General features: G+C 38.0%; 2 protein-coding genes across 3 annotated transcripts; one reads left to right on the forward strand and one right to left on the reverse strand.

The window, feature by feature from the left end:
- The first annotated feature begins 226 nt into the window (after nucleotides 1–226).
- On the forward strand, nucleotides 227–12,844 carry p2rx5 (purinergic receptor P2X, ligand gated ion channel, 5). Its single transcript, XM_015385854.1, has 12 exons — nucleotides 227–435; nucleotides 932–1,082; nucleotides 3,940–4,011; nucleotides 4,093–4,168; nucleotides 5,348–5,432; nucleotides 5,576–5,656; nucleotides 6,419–6,560; nucleotides 9,632–9,765; nucleotides 9,839–9,932; nucleotides 10,155–10,220; nucleotides 11,306–11,394; nucleotides 11,476–12,844. The coding sequence occupies exons 1-12, from the start codon at nucleotides 305–307 to the stop codon at nucleotides 11,729–11,731; spliced, it is 1,377 nt and encodes a 458-aa protein (XP_015241340.1). The 5' UTR covers nucleotides 227–304; the 3' UTR covers nucleotides 11,732–12,844.
- Nucleotides 12,845–12,910: 66 nt separating this feature from the next.
- On the reverse strand, nucleotides 12,911–15,931 carry emc6 (ER membrane protein complex subunit 6). 2 transcript variants are annotated; one of them, XM_015385862.1, is made up of 2 exons: nucleotides 15,749–15,931; nucleotides 12,911–13,535 (listed from the first exon to the last, which is right to left on the reverse strand). In XM_015385862.1, the coding sequence occupies exon 2, from the start codon at nucleotides 13,504–13,506 to the stop codon at nucleotides 13,174–13,176; it is 333 nt and encodes a 110-aa protein (XP_015241348.1). In that variant the 5' UTR covers nucleotides 13,507–13,535; nucleotides 15,749–15,931; the 3' UTR covers nucleotides 12,911–13,173. The 2 variants fall into 2 exon arrangements, with proteins under 2 accessions (XP_015241348.1, XP_015241349.1); XM_015385863.1 differs by having other exon boundaries at nucleotides 12,911–13,538.
- Between the last annotated feature and the right edge of the window lie 1,495 nt (nucleotides 15,932–17,426).

The raw sequence follows: 17,426 nt of genomic DNA on the forward strand, positions 1-17,426 counted from the left end.
GGTGGTGGTTCCTGGGGTTGGGTTCTTTACCGCCTCTAGGGGTCCGTATGTGATCGCGCCTATGAATCTAGATAACATGAGTTTCACTTTTGAAATGTGAGATAAACATTTTTAAAAATGTTCGCATCTCATGTTTTTCAGGATTCGCCTGTAAAACTATCCTGAGCGTGAAATAAAGCCCCGGGTGCCCCAGGCTGCCAGGAGCGGCCCCTGGCTGTCCCTCCGCTGACAGGTGACCCAGCTGCAGCTGATCAGCGGGTAGACACAGCCTGCCTGCTCACTCTGCTTCACACAGCCGCGACAAATGGCTGGCTGGGGAGGCTTCTTCTTTTCTCTCCTCAACTACAAGACGGAGAAATATGTCATCGCCGAAAACAGGAAGATCGGGATATTGTTTCGCCTCTATCAGCTGGCCGTGCTCGGATACATTATCGGGTGAGATCTGTTGCGTGGATTAAAGACGCAGAGAGTTCACGACTAAGTTAAAAATAGGAAATATTATGAGACAATTTAAAACAGCTGGTGACGTCCGAGTAACAAATAATTATTAATGTTTAGTTTAGATGAAGGTTAGTTTATTTTAGGATTTGTGAAAATAAATAACTGATTCGGTTGGATGCTCTCTAAAGTAGATGAAATAAAACTAAATGTAGAGTCATCTTTATTCCAAAGTCCAGAGGAATGACTGTGGCTGTTGTAAAGTGGTTTTCCTAATGGCATGCAGGGCTCAGGTTCATGCACTGTGCAGCTCCTGGGACATGCATCTGCATAGACAAATCATTTCTAACCAGCTGCACCCTGGCTTCTGCAAAGACTCTGTAAACAATGTTCTTCCTGGACATGTTACCACCAGAGAACAATATGGCCCCTGACAGCTAATAACACAGAAAAATGTTTGAAAACACAGTGACTGATGATGATGATGTTTCAGGTGGGTGTTTGTGATGAAGAAAGGGTACCAGGAGAGAGAGGAGGCCATTCAGGCTTCAGTCATCACCAAGCTTAAAGGTGTGTCTCTGACCAACCATTCAGAGACTGGACCTTACCTGTGGAGTCCAGAGGATTACGTAATCCCTCCGAATGTGAGTCTGTCTTCCTTCTACAACAGGGGTCCTCAACGTTTTCCAGGCTTAGGGTTCCCCAAACTGATGATGAGATGGAGCAGGGACCCCATAATTATATATATTGCATGAAATTGTGTTAAATCAAACTGGTCCTATAGTCACTCTATTACAGACGTAAAGTAACTAAAGTAATTTGGCCCTGGGATTATTAAAGTATTTCTGATTCTGATTCCTGGTTGATGGGACAGGTGTTGTGAATGAAACGGTGCCCAGCTTGAAAGAGCTCCTGTGTGTCGCTGAATGTGAGCATTGATGAATGAAAGACATCTTCTGCCTCCATTTATCTGTTTACTACAGTGTGTTGAATTCATGTTAATGTGGATTTAAAGACATTTCAATTAGTGGAAAAATTTGCAGGGGGGATATAAAAACAAGTCTAATCAACCAAAACTTATTGCAACCCCCATGCAGTATCTTCATGGACCCCCTGTTGAAGACCTCCATTCTACAAGGAATAATTCCCCTTAAACCTTTTTAACACTTTAACCACAAACTTCAACATATTTTAATAGACCTTAAACTATAGAAAAATAAGGAAAAAATCAATTATGAAAACGATTAAGTTAATGCACTGTGACTTCATTTTAAATGCATTTATAGCTTTTTTTTATCAGTATGCATCTACCACTTTGTTCATTGGGCTGGGTGATATGGTTTAAAAATCTCATCCAATTAAACTTTTTTTTTTCTCCCTCACTTAAATTGTATAATAAAAAAATTTAAATGACCTATACTGCTTTTAAAAATGAGGTTTTATCTTCCCCTTTGGGGGAGATGGGCTTCATTTTAAAGGGCAGCAATTATCAAGCTGTGAAAAATGCTGTAAATTCATTGTGTTTCACAAAGAACATTGAAAAATAAAGCACTCTTAATGTTTAGAGCAAGTTGAATCTCACATTGAGCTAGTTTATCAGTTATTAGCAAACATCTAAGAACAAAAATTGATGAACTGGTGTCACTCTGAGCTATAAGCCCAAGAGATTTTACTTTGACAAGTAGCTCAAAGCTTTTTTATATTGAACAGGGAATATGTGTGTTTTTAGGCCTTGACATTGACTAGGCCGCCACCTTACGAATATGCTTTGACTATAACCCAGGATCTCTAAAACCCAGTCTTCAGCAAACCCTCCCTGCAATGATTCTTTTTCAGTGTTTTTAATGATATTTAAGGAGCTTTTTACTGGATGTCTAAATGAAACTGCATTCTGTCCTTCAGTTTGAAATGCATGTCTTCTCCAACACAGCTGAATCAGATCAATGGCTCCGTGCCAGGTCTCTGCAGAGCGTAGCCACATGCTGATGAGGAAATTCAGCCCTTTGGTTTAGATGTGTTGGAGAAAAGTGAATCTAAGAGTGGCAGGAAGTAACTCCTGATGTACTGCAGCTGTACGGTGCCAGATGTTGAACATCTGTCCCAGATTTAAGTCTTCTCCACCAAACTGATATCCCCTCTGGATTATCCTACCTTTACTTCCAGCCTTTCAGTCTCCACAGCATGATGCTACTGCCACCATGCTGGGATGAGGTTTTTAGGATGATGTGCTTTGTTTTTTTTTGTTGGTTTTCCCAGGATGGGACGTTTAGTTTTTTGGTCAAGCAGGTCAGTGTTTGGGGCGTACCCATGCTGCATTGATAGAAAATGACCCAACCTTTACATATGTCCTTGCTCCAACATACCTGAATCAATTTATTAGAAGATTAAGATTACTCTAGAGAAACTGACTGCATGCTGCAGAGATATTTCAGCCATTTGATTCAGATGTTTTTGGACCAAAGACAAATCTATGGTTCTTATGCAGGATAGATGTCTGTTTTGGGAAAAAAGTATTCAACCATTCACCCTAGTTAAATAAACGGAGATTGATGGATTTCACTCAGTCGGCAGATTTATTCATATCTTTGCAAAGAGAGAACAGTTCATCATACAAACCTTAAGGCACAGCATTCTGCCCTGTTCTGCAAGAGCAGCGATTGTTCCCCCTTACTCACAACAATGGAAAAGTAGTTAGAGACAAAACAGATTACAGACACTTTGGTTAAACAGTAACATGTTATGAATAAACCTTGAGAAAGAATGTGGTTTGGTATGGAAAGAAGCTATGTCTGGTCTATAAACATACTCACACAGAGAATTATGTGGCCTTAAAGGTGAAACAGACTGAGCGAAAACCTTTATAGTGAGTAAATAGGATAAATTAATATATGAAATAAGAAAAATCTAAATTTTCCGACAACAATGTCATATTTGTCCAGTCAGCTCCTCCAGCTGTGCCTCTCTGCATCCTTCTCATTGAACGCTCTCCTTGGCCGGCCTGTCCTTCCACTTTTTGCTGGTGATTTGAACAGTGTAGTGATCGTTGGTCTTAATGATGCTTTTTATTCATTGATGTTCTCTAATAAACATCTGAGCTATTTGCAGAATATCTTGTTTGTTGTTTAGAGACTTAAATCTGTGAGGGAAATCTGTGTGGATTTTATTCAGGATTATTAAAGTCATGTGGGATGTGGCGATAATGCACATTTCTGTATAACATATTGAAACCTCAGTCATTTCCCTTTAAATATACAGTACTGCACTAATTTATGACGGTTTATCATGTAAAATCCCTGTGAAGTCAATGTTTATAATTTGAAGGAAAAGGTTTTAATGACAGCGTCTCGTTGTCTGCCACCAAACCCCAAAGGAAGGCTGTCTTTATCTGTCATGTAGCATTAGCCTCCATCTAAACTGATTGAACAGTATTGAGCTTCTCCTGGTTTGTAATGGGATTAACCTTTTTTTCTTTCCTTTCCTCAATCTAATTGAATTCTGCAGGGTGAGCAGGTGTTTTTTGTAATAACAAATTATGTAGAGACCCCAAATCAGAGGCTGGGATTCTGCGCTGAGGTGAGATTTCTTTATGCTGTTTTTTTTTTTTTTTTTTTTTAAATACCATTTTTATTCTCAAAGACCTTTTCTACCTTTCAGAGCATCAAAGTACCAGATGGACGGTGTCAAAGCGACGACGACTGCCCTGAGGGGGAAAGTGTTATAGCTGGAAACGGTAAAGATCGTTCATTGTGGAGTCTGAAACTTTGCAACTATAAATTTTACAATTTTTGAGAAATGTTTGTCTATAAAACAAAATTACTCCAACTAGTCTGAATTTAGTTAATGCAAAATACTGATTTAAAAGTTCTCATTATTCATATTAAAAATACAGTAATTTAACCATTTGAAGCCAATATGGAGGTACTACATATATTGGTATTTGCAATAGCTGTGCATTTTTAGGTTTGGATTAAAACTTAAAAATGCTTCAGATCATTATAGATTAAACACCCCTGTGGTATGACTCCTTTCAAAAAGTTTAAGGAGTTTTCAAAATTTTCTTTTTTTTTTTTTTAAATCAGCCATCATACTTGAAAATGTTTTACTACTAGTGGTAGTGATTAAATCAAAACTCTGCAATGTAAAGAACAGAAAATGTTATATTTTAAGCTTAAGAGCTTCCCATTCTTATGTTTATTCCGTTCAAATAAATCTGTATTATTTGTAGAATCTACAGATATCATCTGACTTTCTCTTTAAGAAGTTTCAGGGGTGACATAGTTTTACTGAAATGTAAAAAAACTAAAACAAGTTAAGAAATGTGAAACTGAAAAATTAGGGAATAGAAATGCAATGAAAGATGTTTGAATTCTGTCTAAAAACAATAAATAACAGAATCAAACTGGGGGAAAACATACTTGTGCACCTCTCTGTGTTTTGGGCTGGGCCTAAAATTACTGAATGAAACGTGTTTTATTTTTACATTCAAATAAAATCTATTTGTGGAAAACCAATTTTTGTCTTGCTGTGACGGACGTGTTCAGAAGCGTGATGCTGAGGGCTGCTGTGGCTTATTGTTTAAACCTATTTACAACCAAGGCAGATTACCTGTTAAAGCAACTTAAATTAAATTATTAGTTATCCGCTTCTAATCATCAAATTTTGAAAGTAAAATATTAAAAAATAATGTTGCTAAAATATTATAATTAGCAACTTTAGTTTTGAATAAAAATGTCCTTTGAGATAAAAAAGCCATTTCCCGGTTGGGGAAGATGCTGCTGTTTTTTTTTTATTTTTTATAAGTTTGACATTTATTTGTAGATACTGGAGATTCTTTCTGTTTTATTATCTTTTAACTTTCCATTGCAACTATAAGTGCTCTATTGAAATGAAGTGATGTTGTGTCTAACAGGAATAAAGACCGGTTTGTGCCTGAACAACACGGGGACCTGTGAGATCCATGCTTGGTGTCCTGTTGAATATAGCCAGAGACCAACGTGAGGTTCCTCCTGCTGTGTGCTGCTGTCTTAACACTCACTCATATCCGTCAGAAATACACCAGAGGTGTCATTTCAAATGCAGCCCCTGCACTTTCTTTTAGCTGTCCTCAAAAAGCCCCCTTTTCTATTTGTGTCCCCAGAGGGCCCTTACTGAGCGAAGCAGAAAACTTCACCATCTACATCAAGAACTTCATCAGGTTCCCCAAATTTGAATTCTCAAAGTAAGTAGCTATAAGTGTCCACTGAGGAGGTTCTTAAAGCGTTGCAGCATAGAGTGAGATGGAGCAGCGGGGGTTATACATATTTCAATGGCTGCCTTAAATAGCTTTGGGGTGCCGAGTCCTCTATTTATACTGGGCTGTGCATTGCTCCCAGCGAGACAGTGAAACAGTCATCTGAGACGTCCTTGACAGCGGCCCTCGGTGTGGACAGGTGTTAGATCAGACGGGGTTTGCCCAGAGAGCTGGATCCATGCCCCAGCCGGGTGATGTTTGCTGTCCGCGTCCCTTTAGAAGAGCAGAGCGGCCCTGATGGCCGTGCCTAATCCATCTTCAAATGCATCTTCTTTATTAACCACAATACGCCGGGACATGATGGGAGTATGGAAGTCATTTGACGCCACTTGATAATTGCCACTAAAAACGGCTGGCAACACTACACCCATGACAGCGAGACGCGTTCAGTTACACTGGGAATCCTGTATGCTGCTGCTGGAGTGGGTATTCTGGTTACAGCAGGTCTTAAATAAGAAATATTACTAGTTCAACACTTTTTAAAGTTTGCAGCTAATCTTCGGAGGTTGGATTGCTTGAGATTAAAGAAGCTTGCAGTCAGTTATTCATATAAATCACTTTCTGTAACATGCACACAAATTCTGCAGGATGTTGAATGAGGGGAAACATATCAGAAGATAAATTAGTGAAGGAATAAAATGCAAAAGAAAGTGGGGGGGTTAAATTATATTTGCTTTCTTTAATTTTTAGGTCAAATGTCCTTGAAACGTCTGATGAAGGCTACCTAAAGAGATGCTTCCATGATGATGTGAATCACCCCTACTGCCCCATCTTCCGCCTCAGAGATCTGGTCAGCAGAACTGGACACGACTTCCATGAAATGGCCATAAAGGTAGAGAGAGAGGGAACTGATTTTTCTCATAGCATTCCTAAGGTGTTCAGTTCAGCATCTTATGCTGATGTGCTTTTTGTTGAAGGATGAAAATTGTATGCAAGAGTTTGTGTGGCCATGGATGGTTTCACTGAGTATAGTTAACTATTAGCCATTGTTTTATGTCAGAGACTTTGCCCCTTGGCTATAGTTTTGTTTGCCCTAATGGTTTTATTGAAACCAGTACAGGAACATTACAAATTGTTGAATTTATCAAAGATATATTATTTTAAAGAAGTGGCTGTGATCACTGCCCAGAGCTGATATAGAAAAAAATATCTAATGGGCTCTATGCACAACTCCACTCCTTCCTCTATATGAAATAGCAAATAGAATACAATAGAATAAAAAAATCCCCTTTTTGTCCCTCAATGAGGAAATTGTGGTGTTTCAGCAGCAAAAGGTTATAGCAAAAAATGGTCACACAAATGTGGACCCTAAAAGTGTATAAAAATAATAGAATAAGTGGCAGAGTTAAAAAATAAAGAAATAAAATACTGTACTGTATAGTGTTTTTGCAATATAAACACTGTGTATCTGGAGACTAATGAATATAAAGCTGTGGACATTTTTAATTCAATTAAATTCAGTTTATTTATATAGCGCCAATACACAACACATGTCATCTCAAGGCACTTCAGATTTCAACCAGATCATCCAGTCAAATTGATTCAAAGTTTTCTATCTAGGAAATCAAGTTGATTGCATCGACTCATTGATTCAAAGGCAATGCCTCACACTAAGCATGCTTGTAGCGACAGTGTAGAGAAAAAATCTCCCTTTTAATAGGAAAAAACCTCCAGGAGAACCAGGCTCAGTGTGAGCGGCCATTTGCCGAGGCCGACTGGGGTTCAAGGAGACAGAAGCAGAGATACAAACACACAGCCAGGCAGACGAGCTCTGAGCCAGCTCCCATGTCAGAGGATGAAGAGAGCACATCCAGCTAGTCACAGTCAGAGAAACGGGACTACACGAGAAAAAAACAGGCCGATCTCAAACATCTATGAACTAAGGTGTTGATGGCAGCAGCACGGCTGATATTTCTCTCCAGGATGGAGTCACAGCCAAACAAGAACAGAACAGATAAGGCTACCATGAAAAAAAAACATAGCATAGCATAATGTTAGAGACAGTTACCGTAATGGATATGTGAAAAAAGCTGCAGAAACACCACAGATGTGCAAAATGACAGCAGCATGTTATTTAACTCAGACAGAAACTGTACAAAAATCAGCAGGAACGTAACAACTTATTGAGGTTGTTTGGTACAGTGATTGGTAGATATTTAAGACTTATAACAGACATTTAATGCAGCTCTTTAGTTTCCTGTCTTTTTCTACTGGATGAACAGATTAATCCAGGTGTAACCATCACCAGACACACCTATATTAATCTGTTCATCTAGTAATGAAAGACAGGAAACAAAAGAGCTGCCTTAAATTCAGGAAGTAGTGGAGTNGTAACCATCACCAGACACACCTATATTAATCTGTTCATCTAGTAATGAAAGACAGGAAACAAAAGAGCTGCCTTAAATTCAGGAAGTAGTGGAGTTTTGCATAGAGTACACTGTCAGCTTGTTCCTGGATTTTTATTTTGCCTCCTATCCTGGCTGGTCTGTTCATTTTGGCCATTTCTCTGTGTCTCTGCGTTCTTCTGTCTGTAGCTGCCAAATCCATAGTTTTACAAATTTTGTTTAAGAAAAATAAAAAGACCTTCTTAAATGTGTAAAGGAAATGTTTATGGCTGATAGAGGGGTTTTAGGTTTTAAATAGCTGCATTTAATTGACTACATTAACAGACTTGATCACTATTCATTTAGCCTACTCTATTTCTTCACATCCCGTGACTCTGGATCCTCCAGCATTAACCTTGACTTTCTTAATCCAATGCTGCTTGATTTGAGATTATTAAAAGCACTCATAATCTGGTATTAGACTTGTATACTAATTATTAAATATATATTTCACCTATTTTAACAGACTAAAAAATTAATGGAGTAGTTTCTCACATTTTTTAACATCTTTTTGTTCTCACGGGGATATGCACAAGAATTTGACCTGTGTGTTTCCGTGCACTCATATGGATGTAGCGTTAGCAACCTTAGCAGTTAGTCGTGGAGCGTTTAGAATACTTTGACAATTTATAAACCAATGGTTGGAGTCATGTGAATTTAAGTTACTGCCTCTGGAACAAGCAATTCTCCTTCAAACCAGAAGGTGGCAGCAGTGATGCCACCACGTTGAACGTTCTACTTTGACATTTTCAAGTTTGTACATTAACCAAAAACTGACAAAAAAAAAAGCAATTAGATATTCACAGCAGTATACTACAATTATAGGGGACCAATGCAGAAATCCTGCTCTGATACAAATGTTTGTTTCATGAGGGAAGAGTTTGTCTCTGAAGTCATGTAGGAATCTTCTATGCAATTATAAATCAAGAACTGATCAACCTGTTTTAATATATATATATATATATATATATATATATATATATATATATATAATATATATTATGTAGAACCATAAATTCATTTAAAGAAGCACTGATGTATAAATATTTACAGATTCTCATTTAATAGAAAGCTCACAATGTGTTCTGTCTGAAGGTGCCTTAGTTTTTACCCCTAAGTGCATATTGGCCCCCCTATGAACATTTTCTAGAGCTGCCCCTGTTACCGACTGCCTGCAGGTGACTCTATGATAGTTGGAATTGTCTCATTTGGTGGCATAGAGAGGGATCTGCAGATAGCAAACCAGGCTGATGTTAGCACCAATAGAAACATTAATTACACTGATCAAGAAGGACCAAAATTGTTTTCTGTATAGACCGAGCTCTTGTGGGCTTTTCTGGTTTAAACAAAGAGCCCACATGAAAAAATAAAAAATAAAAAAACAAGCCACTGTATGACTCTGGATTGTCTGTCAGGTTTTACCTGAACATCAGCAGCATTTTTAACATCAAAGAGTCAGAATCCCGGGTGACGACTCCTTTGAGTGGTTTAACCATAAGCTAACTCTGTCTGTCAGGGCGGCTCTATCGGTATCCTCATAGAGTGGAACTGCGATCTGGATAAGGACGCCTCACAGTGCAATCCGAAGTACAGCTTCACCCGTTTGGACATGAATTTGAACAACTCTGTCTCATCAGGTTACAACTTCAGGTGCGTCCTTTAAATGGTTTCTATTCTGCTTCCCTTTCTCCTTTTTAACACATTTATTACCTTTCCCCTCCAGATATGCAAGGTACTACAAAGATCCAGAGGGAGAAACTTATCGCACACTATACAAGGTGTATGGGATTCGATTCGACATCATGATAAACGGAAAGGTGAAAATTTAACGTTAGCATTTCGTTATGAAAACAGTGGGTTAAAAAAATTTTGAACAGAGCATTTAATCTTTCTAAAGGGCAATTGAAATAAAATTCAAAGAAACTGTCAACACAAACCAAGTGATCTGTCCAAACACATATTAGTAATAATAGTATAGTGTTCAGTACTTAACCACGTGGATGTTTTCCTTTAAAAATTATCATATTGATGTTTTGCAGGCTGGGAAGTTCAACATCGTTCCCACAATAATTGCGATTGGCTCTGGTGTTGCTCTGATGGGTATAGTAAGTAAATTATTTATGCATTTATCGGGCACCGCGATACAAACATGCTTTATCCATCTTAGGTTTTTCACATTGAGTTACATTACAGATCGATACTTTAGGGGGTTTTATTCCATCTAATGAAATAGACCAGTTAAATGTAACGCATTGTTGTAGAAGGGAAGGAAAACTACACCTAGTTTTAGCATTTTTAAAGAAAACTATTCAGTCTGACTTTTTTTTTTTAATTCTGTCAAAAAATTCCTAATTTATCTGCAAAAAAATCTTGAATTCAGTCTGATTGGATGGCATCTGTTAACAGCAATTTTTAAAACTTCATTAAAACGACATTCTGATATATAAATATTTAATCTAAGCAGTTCCACTCTAGCTCTAAAGATATGTCTAGAGTTGTTGCTGGAACATTTTCCTGGCTCCAGCCGGTTTCCTTCCAGTAAATTAGTATTTCAGAGCATTTAGCTACTTCTATCTGTTCTTTCTGAAGAACAGCAGGTCCAGGATAGCGTCACCATGTCAGTTTGTTTTTAAAGGAATTTCATGCAATGCTTGTTTTCCGGGGGGAAAATAATTTTTTTATTTTCTCTGCTCGTGGCCCATTATTCCTGTCTGCTAAAGCTTTGCTTGATTGAACCTCCAAATACATTTAATTCAACAAAAAGGACTTTTTCTTGACACTCTGTCATTAGGCCAGATTTGAAGCACGCATCGCTAATCGTAGCAGTGTTGATAAAAGATGTGGATCTTTGCAGCTCCTCCAGAGCCTCCATGGTCCACTTGGCCACTACAATAGTTTGCAGTTTTTCCAAGCTGTTTTAATTTTCAGATGGACTAAACAGAGCTCTCTGAGTCGAAATGTTGCTTTTCAACCAAACCAGTTGCAGTTTCTTGGTCTCCATTTTGCCCTTTCTGTCAGACTATGTAAGGTTTTCCTTCCAAATCACAATTAAGCAGTGTTTTTGTTGGTTTTTTACTTAGAATCTTAAAATTCATCTAAGTTTATTTTGACAGCAGGGCACTCTATCACATTTTCATAACCGGAATATTATGAACTTCTGCAGCTTTTTGAAACATCCTTGGTCTTACAGGGAGCCTTTGTGTGTGATATGATACTGCTGTACATGATGAACACCAGCTCCTTCTACCGAGAGAGGAAATTTGAAATAATCAACTTTAAGTAAGGCTCTCTGGCTTAATCCTCCTACCCATCACCTTTCACTGAAGCTTTTCAAATCCATGCTGTTTTTCTTTTTTACAGAAAAGAGAAAAATAAACAGAAGGATGGGAATCGAGATAAGAGATCCAGAAAACCTGCAGCAGAAGAGGGAGCAGCCAACTCCCTAAAAACGCCGGAGGAAACTGAACTCACAGTGGAACCTTCTGCTGAGAGCGTTGCTGCCTTGGAGAAACGGGGTCCCACCGTTCCACGTAACACGGGGCAGCGCTACTCCTCCGTCCTCTCCAAACAAGGCACGGTGCCAAAGCATCACATCACTTTCTCTTCACACAATTAGGAATGCAGGCGACTGAAGTCTGCCTCCAGAGGTGTCTTTAACGCTGCAGGTGGTGGATCCCAGTGTCAGACTGCTGGCCCAGTCACTGGCTGAGCTGACTGAGGATTTATTCACGCAGGGGAAACCTCAGTGCTCTGCAGCCCACAACAGAGACCAGAGGGCTGATAACCCAGAAAGGTGGCAGCGTCGGGGCTATTGATGATTCTGTTCAATGTTTTGGGTTTTTGAGGAAAACTACATGGATGTTTTGGTTTCTTTATATTTTGGAAAAAAAATCTTTATTTTTCATCAAACCATATGAGGACGCAACAGATTAATGGGACTGGAAATGATTGGGCTCAAAGGGAGCTAGCATGTTTATATCAGGTGTAGCTTTGTAAGTCAAGCGCTGAGCTACAGGCAGTTCCAACAGCATCTGCCAGTCATAACACAAAGGTAACCTCACAGAAACATTAACAGCGCCTATAGAGGTTGCATTTTTGATTGTTGCATCATGAGGTACATACTCTTTATACCATGGTAGATGGTATGCTTCAATGCTTTAAAATCAGGCTGCTGATCATTGTGACACAGGGACCCAGCTTCATACAACCCTGTAACGGGAGCCCCGATTGAAAGTCAGCGAATTGATGATTTGTCAGATCCTGCAGCAGCTGCCTGTAAACCGTCATCAAACCTTTGGATGTCAACATTTTCCCTGGCACCGATACATTAAACTGCTACATAGAAAAATCTACTTCATATACATCCTTGGTCTCTCTAGAGCCAAATCCGATCCTCTCCTCCTGGCTACTGAATTTACTGTTCATTGTAAGGTAAAAAATTGTGAATATCCCCATTCTCCTAAGATGTGAAAGCTCCTGAATGTAACTTGCAGACACAGTAAAAGTAAGTATGTTCATACTTGGAAGAAACACGTAAAAATGTTTTTCAGTTCACTGTTTTGTGAAAGGTTTTTATGAGCTGCTGCTTTTCCATCTGCAACTTTCATTTTAGCCAGTGGCCACAAATTATTTGATTATGTAAATATTGGAGCAGAGACTCTCAGTTTTGTCTGTGTCAAAATGGATGGCAACAATTTTTTTTTCTTCCATTTGTTCATATGTACCCATGTTGAATTACTGTACGAGGCATTAACAGATAAATGCAAAGCAACATGCACAGATGTTTTTATTCCAATCACAGTTGCAATAACTTCATGTCTTACATGACTTAATTAGGATTTTACTAAACCTAAGAGATTAATTGTGGTCATTGCCTCTCTGGGCTGAGCACAGAGCAGGTGTAGTGGAAAAGGAGGACACGTAATCCTGCCTACAGTGAAACATCTACTCATTTAGGCTTTCACTACAGAGGTGTGCTACAAACAGCAGGCCAGACAAACCTAATGATTTACATAACTTCAAACAGGAACATATGAAGGTTAATTGTGGGCGATCGTCTTAGTATACGTGCACCATTCCATACAGGAAAGTCCAGAACAGGACGTAGGTGAAAAGGCCCCCGACGAGGCCTCCGGTGAAGAGGAGCCGCCGTGATTTAAAGCACTTGTTCCACCTCCGTCCAGCCTTGAGGATGAGCAGCAGGGAGAGCAGGAAGGAGGAGAGGAAATAGAAAATGAAGCCGTACAGTCCAGTCAGCCCCAGGATGCCGGCCGTGGCTCCTGAAAGAGCGGACACGGAGGTGCGGCAGTAGTCCAGCACGGCCGCGTTACCCCTTACGGCCACTTCGCTGATGAACTGCGGTCCCTCGCGCTTGGCCCCAACTGTTGCCATCTTGGGCTTTGTTTGACCACCAGAGGGTGCTGCTGTGACAGGAAATAAGTTTAAGATGCAGTGTTAGGTCTTTGTTTGAGTTACTCATCTAATCTAAATTATCATCCTGAAAACCTGTGGAGAGATACCATTTACAGATTCAAACGCCGCATTCAATTTTGCACCAAATGCATTAAAAAATGTGTAGCTAGAAAGATGGCATGAAGTATTAAGGTTATTTGAATTATCTTAATGGTACATGTGCATTTATTCATTTACACACAAAGGTTAGTTCTGCAGTGAGACATTTGGGCTCTGAAATATCTCCATTTCATAAAAAATAGAACCTTCAACCAGAGGCTTTAATCAACTACTATGCAGTTTAGATGTCTTTATGTCAGTATTGAGATTAACTGAAGTTCCTTCATTTTAACCCAGGTTCAACTTGATACTAAAGAAAAATGATATTTGATCCAAGAATAAGCACATCCTCTTTTTGGCTCTATATGTCTATAGGATTATTATGACCATGTTAGGTCTGCTTTCTAAAGTTAAAATACAGTTTATTTTAATAATTTCATTTATTTCATGTGCTTAACTAAATAGAACTGAGTCTAAGAATTGAAATTCAATAAGGATGAGATGCAACAGGACACTGGCCAACAACCACAATCTTATTGTTCTATGCTAAACTGATTAAGCTATATTTCAACTATATATTCAGTTCCTTATCAGTGAATTATACAAAATATTTAAAATGACTATAGACATGAGGCCTATTCTGAATCAGTGCTGTGTTTAAAAAAGCAAAAGAACTAAACAAGTTTAAACTTACGTTTAAACTTTCTATTCAAGATACGAAGAAAAGATTGTCAGCTGATGACTGAGCTGAATATATCCCAGCAAAGTTGCTCTGTTTATGTTTTTTTTAAAGAGCTTTATCTTGTGGGTCATTCTCATTAGAATAAGTTTAGTCTTTTGGAAACATTAGTTTCAAAGTAACAATTATTCCATGTTGTAAGGAATAAAAGGAAGATGGGTTTCAGGATTGGAGCTTAACGCCGATTTAAAATCTAAGCTGCAATTAAAAACATAAGCTATTATTTTTATTAGGGCTACAACTAACGATTGTTTTGCAAATCGATCAATCTGTTGATTATTTTTCGATTAATAATCAGATAGCCAAATGTTGTTAAAGATTTTTTACAACATTAAACCAGGTTAAACTAAACCTCCCCCCCCCCCCGAGGAGTTCCTGAAAGGACACATTGACAGAAGAAATTTTTTTTTTTAAACTCTTATATGCAAAATGTTTCTGTATATTTTTGTTACAATTTTGATATAACTGCTCAAAGTGGGTCACCCTGTCATCTAAAGGCATGTTTTAGAATCTCTATGCCCCAGTTAATGATTAACCAATTACTGAATTAGTTGACAATTATTTCAAAATCGATTCATCCACTGAATTGTTTCAGTCCTAATTTTTATTGAGATTAAATAGGAGTGAAATCTTCAACTATAGTGTCATGGTGCCTCCAGTCCTGACAACGATTCACTGTAAAATAAGAGTAATTTAACATTGTAGGAAAGACCAGGAGCTGTTTATTAAGTTATTTTCAGGGAAAGAAACAAAAAAATGACCTGGTCTAAAGAATTTTAATGTTTGAACTGACAGAAAGCCCTGCAACTTTAACATGTTACAGGGAAATCAGTTATATGTCAACGATTTATCTTAAATAATCCATAATGCGGAAAAAATAACCAAGTACAGACTCTGTCCCAACACAAAAGAGATATATTACAAATAATATTTGATTAGTTCATCTAGTGGTGGTGATAAACATCGAGATTAAGCTGGATTATCCAGAATAATATACATTTCAAAGATAACCAAGCGTTGTTGATTTAACTGAATCTAACCGGTGCATTTAAAGATTATTCAGAAAAGCTAAACAACCTAAGTTCAATGTAAATGGTGATTTATTAGAGACTTTATATGGTCGCCAAGAGGAAAAATGAACTAATATTTTTCGGTGTTAGCTTAGGCCGACATAGAGCTGACAGATGACGTCTGCTGTCAAATGGGATGATTAAATCCGGGTAGAATAACGGGCCTCAACTCCAACCACCGAGTAAACATCTACAGCCTCACAGGATCAGCCTCACTGCATTTCACACACAGAAGAGCTGCTTTACATTCATGTCACTGATGCTGCTGCTGACAGGCTAGCTTGTTAGCTTAGCCTCAGTAGCGACCACTCACCGGGTTTTAAAGACGTTTTCTGGTTCCACTCGATTAAATTATTGCTTCATAATAATAACATATATAAAGGTACTTCACAGCTTTTAAAATCAGTCGCTAAGAAATATCAGCAGCTTCAGCGAAGGGACGACGGATTCATTCTCACAGGACTGACACTCCTAGAAGAAAGTCAACCATGCTCCTTCGCAGTGCATTATGGGTAGATGCTAGTCATCAAAAAGGCTGGTGGTGCGTTCAGAGTACAAAAAAAAACTCGAACATCTTTGTTTTGTAATAGAAATGAATTTTTTTCGCTAAAAGTGTGTATAACTAAATAAATTATTAAACATAATAATTTCTAACAGATAACATCGCGGCGATTTAGTGAAAAGTAATTACTTTATTTCCAAGCTTTCCTTTTAAATTAAGTAAGACAAGAGAACAGAATACACAGAAGATATGTCTAAGAAGGTGTTATAAGGTCATTTAACTTACAGGAACAGTTTTATTCGATTAATTTAAATTTAGAGAAACATACAAAGCGATGTTAATTACAGTCGTAACTCTAGAGTTTGTTTGTTTTTTATCAATAAGTTTTAATAGTTGTAGGCATGAAGGAATTTTTTGCAGAAATCTCTCATATCGCAAGAGAACTAATAATTTTAACATTAGTTTATGTCATTGGACATTTAATAGGCTATCCCCACATTAAAGTATATAAAATGCTATTGTTTATCCAATGTGTTTATTATAAGATAGTATTAGAAATTGTATTTTTAATTCCTCCCACCCCAGACTTCTTAAAGACAAGCTGAAACTTTTGGAGTCAGCCTCCATCTGTCCCACTGGATACTGGATCTTTATCTCTCAGGCAGGTCTGTGGGGAACACCAAGATGGAGGCTACCATAGAGAAAAGCAAGGAGCTGCTGGTGGAGTTCCTGCATGTGCAAGCGCACCTGAGTAACATTGTGTGGTGAGCATCCAGGTAGCTGATACTGAGAGACTGGACTGTTATAAATACCTTGATAACCACCTTTAAACAATAAACAGAACAAACTATAAATAATATTTAAAAGAAGGTTCAAAGCAGAAACCTGCTGAAGAAGTAAAGATCTAGTTGACTGCCAGAGAGGCTCTTTAAGGCATTTGATGTCCCTGTGGAGGAGTTAATTGGAGCAGCTGAGAGAGATGGTGGACTCATGTAAAAATAACATTTTGGACAGTGTCTCCAACCCTATGCATGAATTGTTTGGAGAGTTAATGAGCTCTTTACCATTGTAGAAATGTACAATGAGCTTTATGGAAGTTTCTTCCTTCCAGCAGCTTTAAACTTTTTAACATTCAGCATTTTTAGTGTGTTGCTTTTATGCATAAATATACATACAAGTTGAGCACATTTTTCAAAGCCACCCCACTCTGCTGCCTGCTTTGTTTTTTTTCTTGTTCTGCAGGCTACTTTTAACCACTAATAGCTGTAAAGTATTTTTAATGCTGCAACTATTCCGTCAGTGGAGTCAGTCAATACTAATTTCTGTTTTTATACATATTTTTAATTTTCATGTCTATACAGATAGCAAATACAATCTTAATATTAATTTAAATAATTACTTTGTAATGCTATAAATTCTAGATAATTGAAAATTTTGGGGAATTTGTTTTAAAAAAAATACTTTCATGGGAAATTCAAATAGATAAGAT

This window comes from Cyprinodon variegatus, unplaced genomic scaffold (assembly GCF_000732505.1).
Source record: "Cyprinodon variegatus isolate N-32 unplaced genomic scaffold, C_variegatus-1.0 Scaffold350, whole genome shotgun sequence".
NCBI classification, from domain to species: domain Eukaryota; kingdom Metazoa; phylum Chordata; class Actinopteri; order Cyprinodontiformes; family Cyprinodontidae; genus Cyprinodon; species Cyprinodon variegatus.

Coding starts and splice junctions, on each gene's coding strand:
- emc6 (XM_015385862.1), bottom strand. CDS start 13,506: ATGGCAACAGTTGGGGCCAAGCGCGAGGGACCGCAGTTCATCAGCGAA.
- p2rx5 (XM_015385854.1), top strand. CDS start 305: ATGGCTGGCTGGGGAGGCTTCTTCTTTTCTCTCCTCAACTACAAGACG. Junction 5,433..5,575: donor GAATATAGCCAGAGACCAAC/GTGAGGTTCCTC, acceptor TTGTGTCCCCAG/AGGGCCCTTACTGAGCGAAG. Junction 6,561..9,631: donor TCCATGAAATGGCCATAAAG/GTAGAGAGAGAG, acceptor TCTGTCTGTCAG/GGCGGCTCTATCGGTATCCT.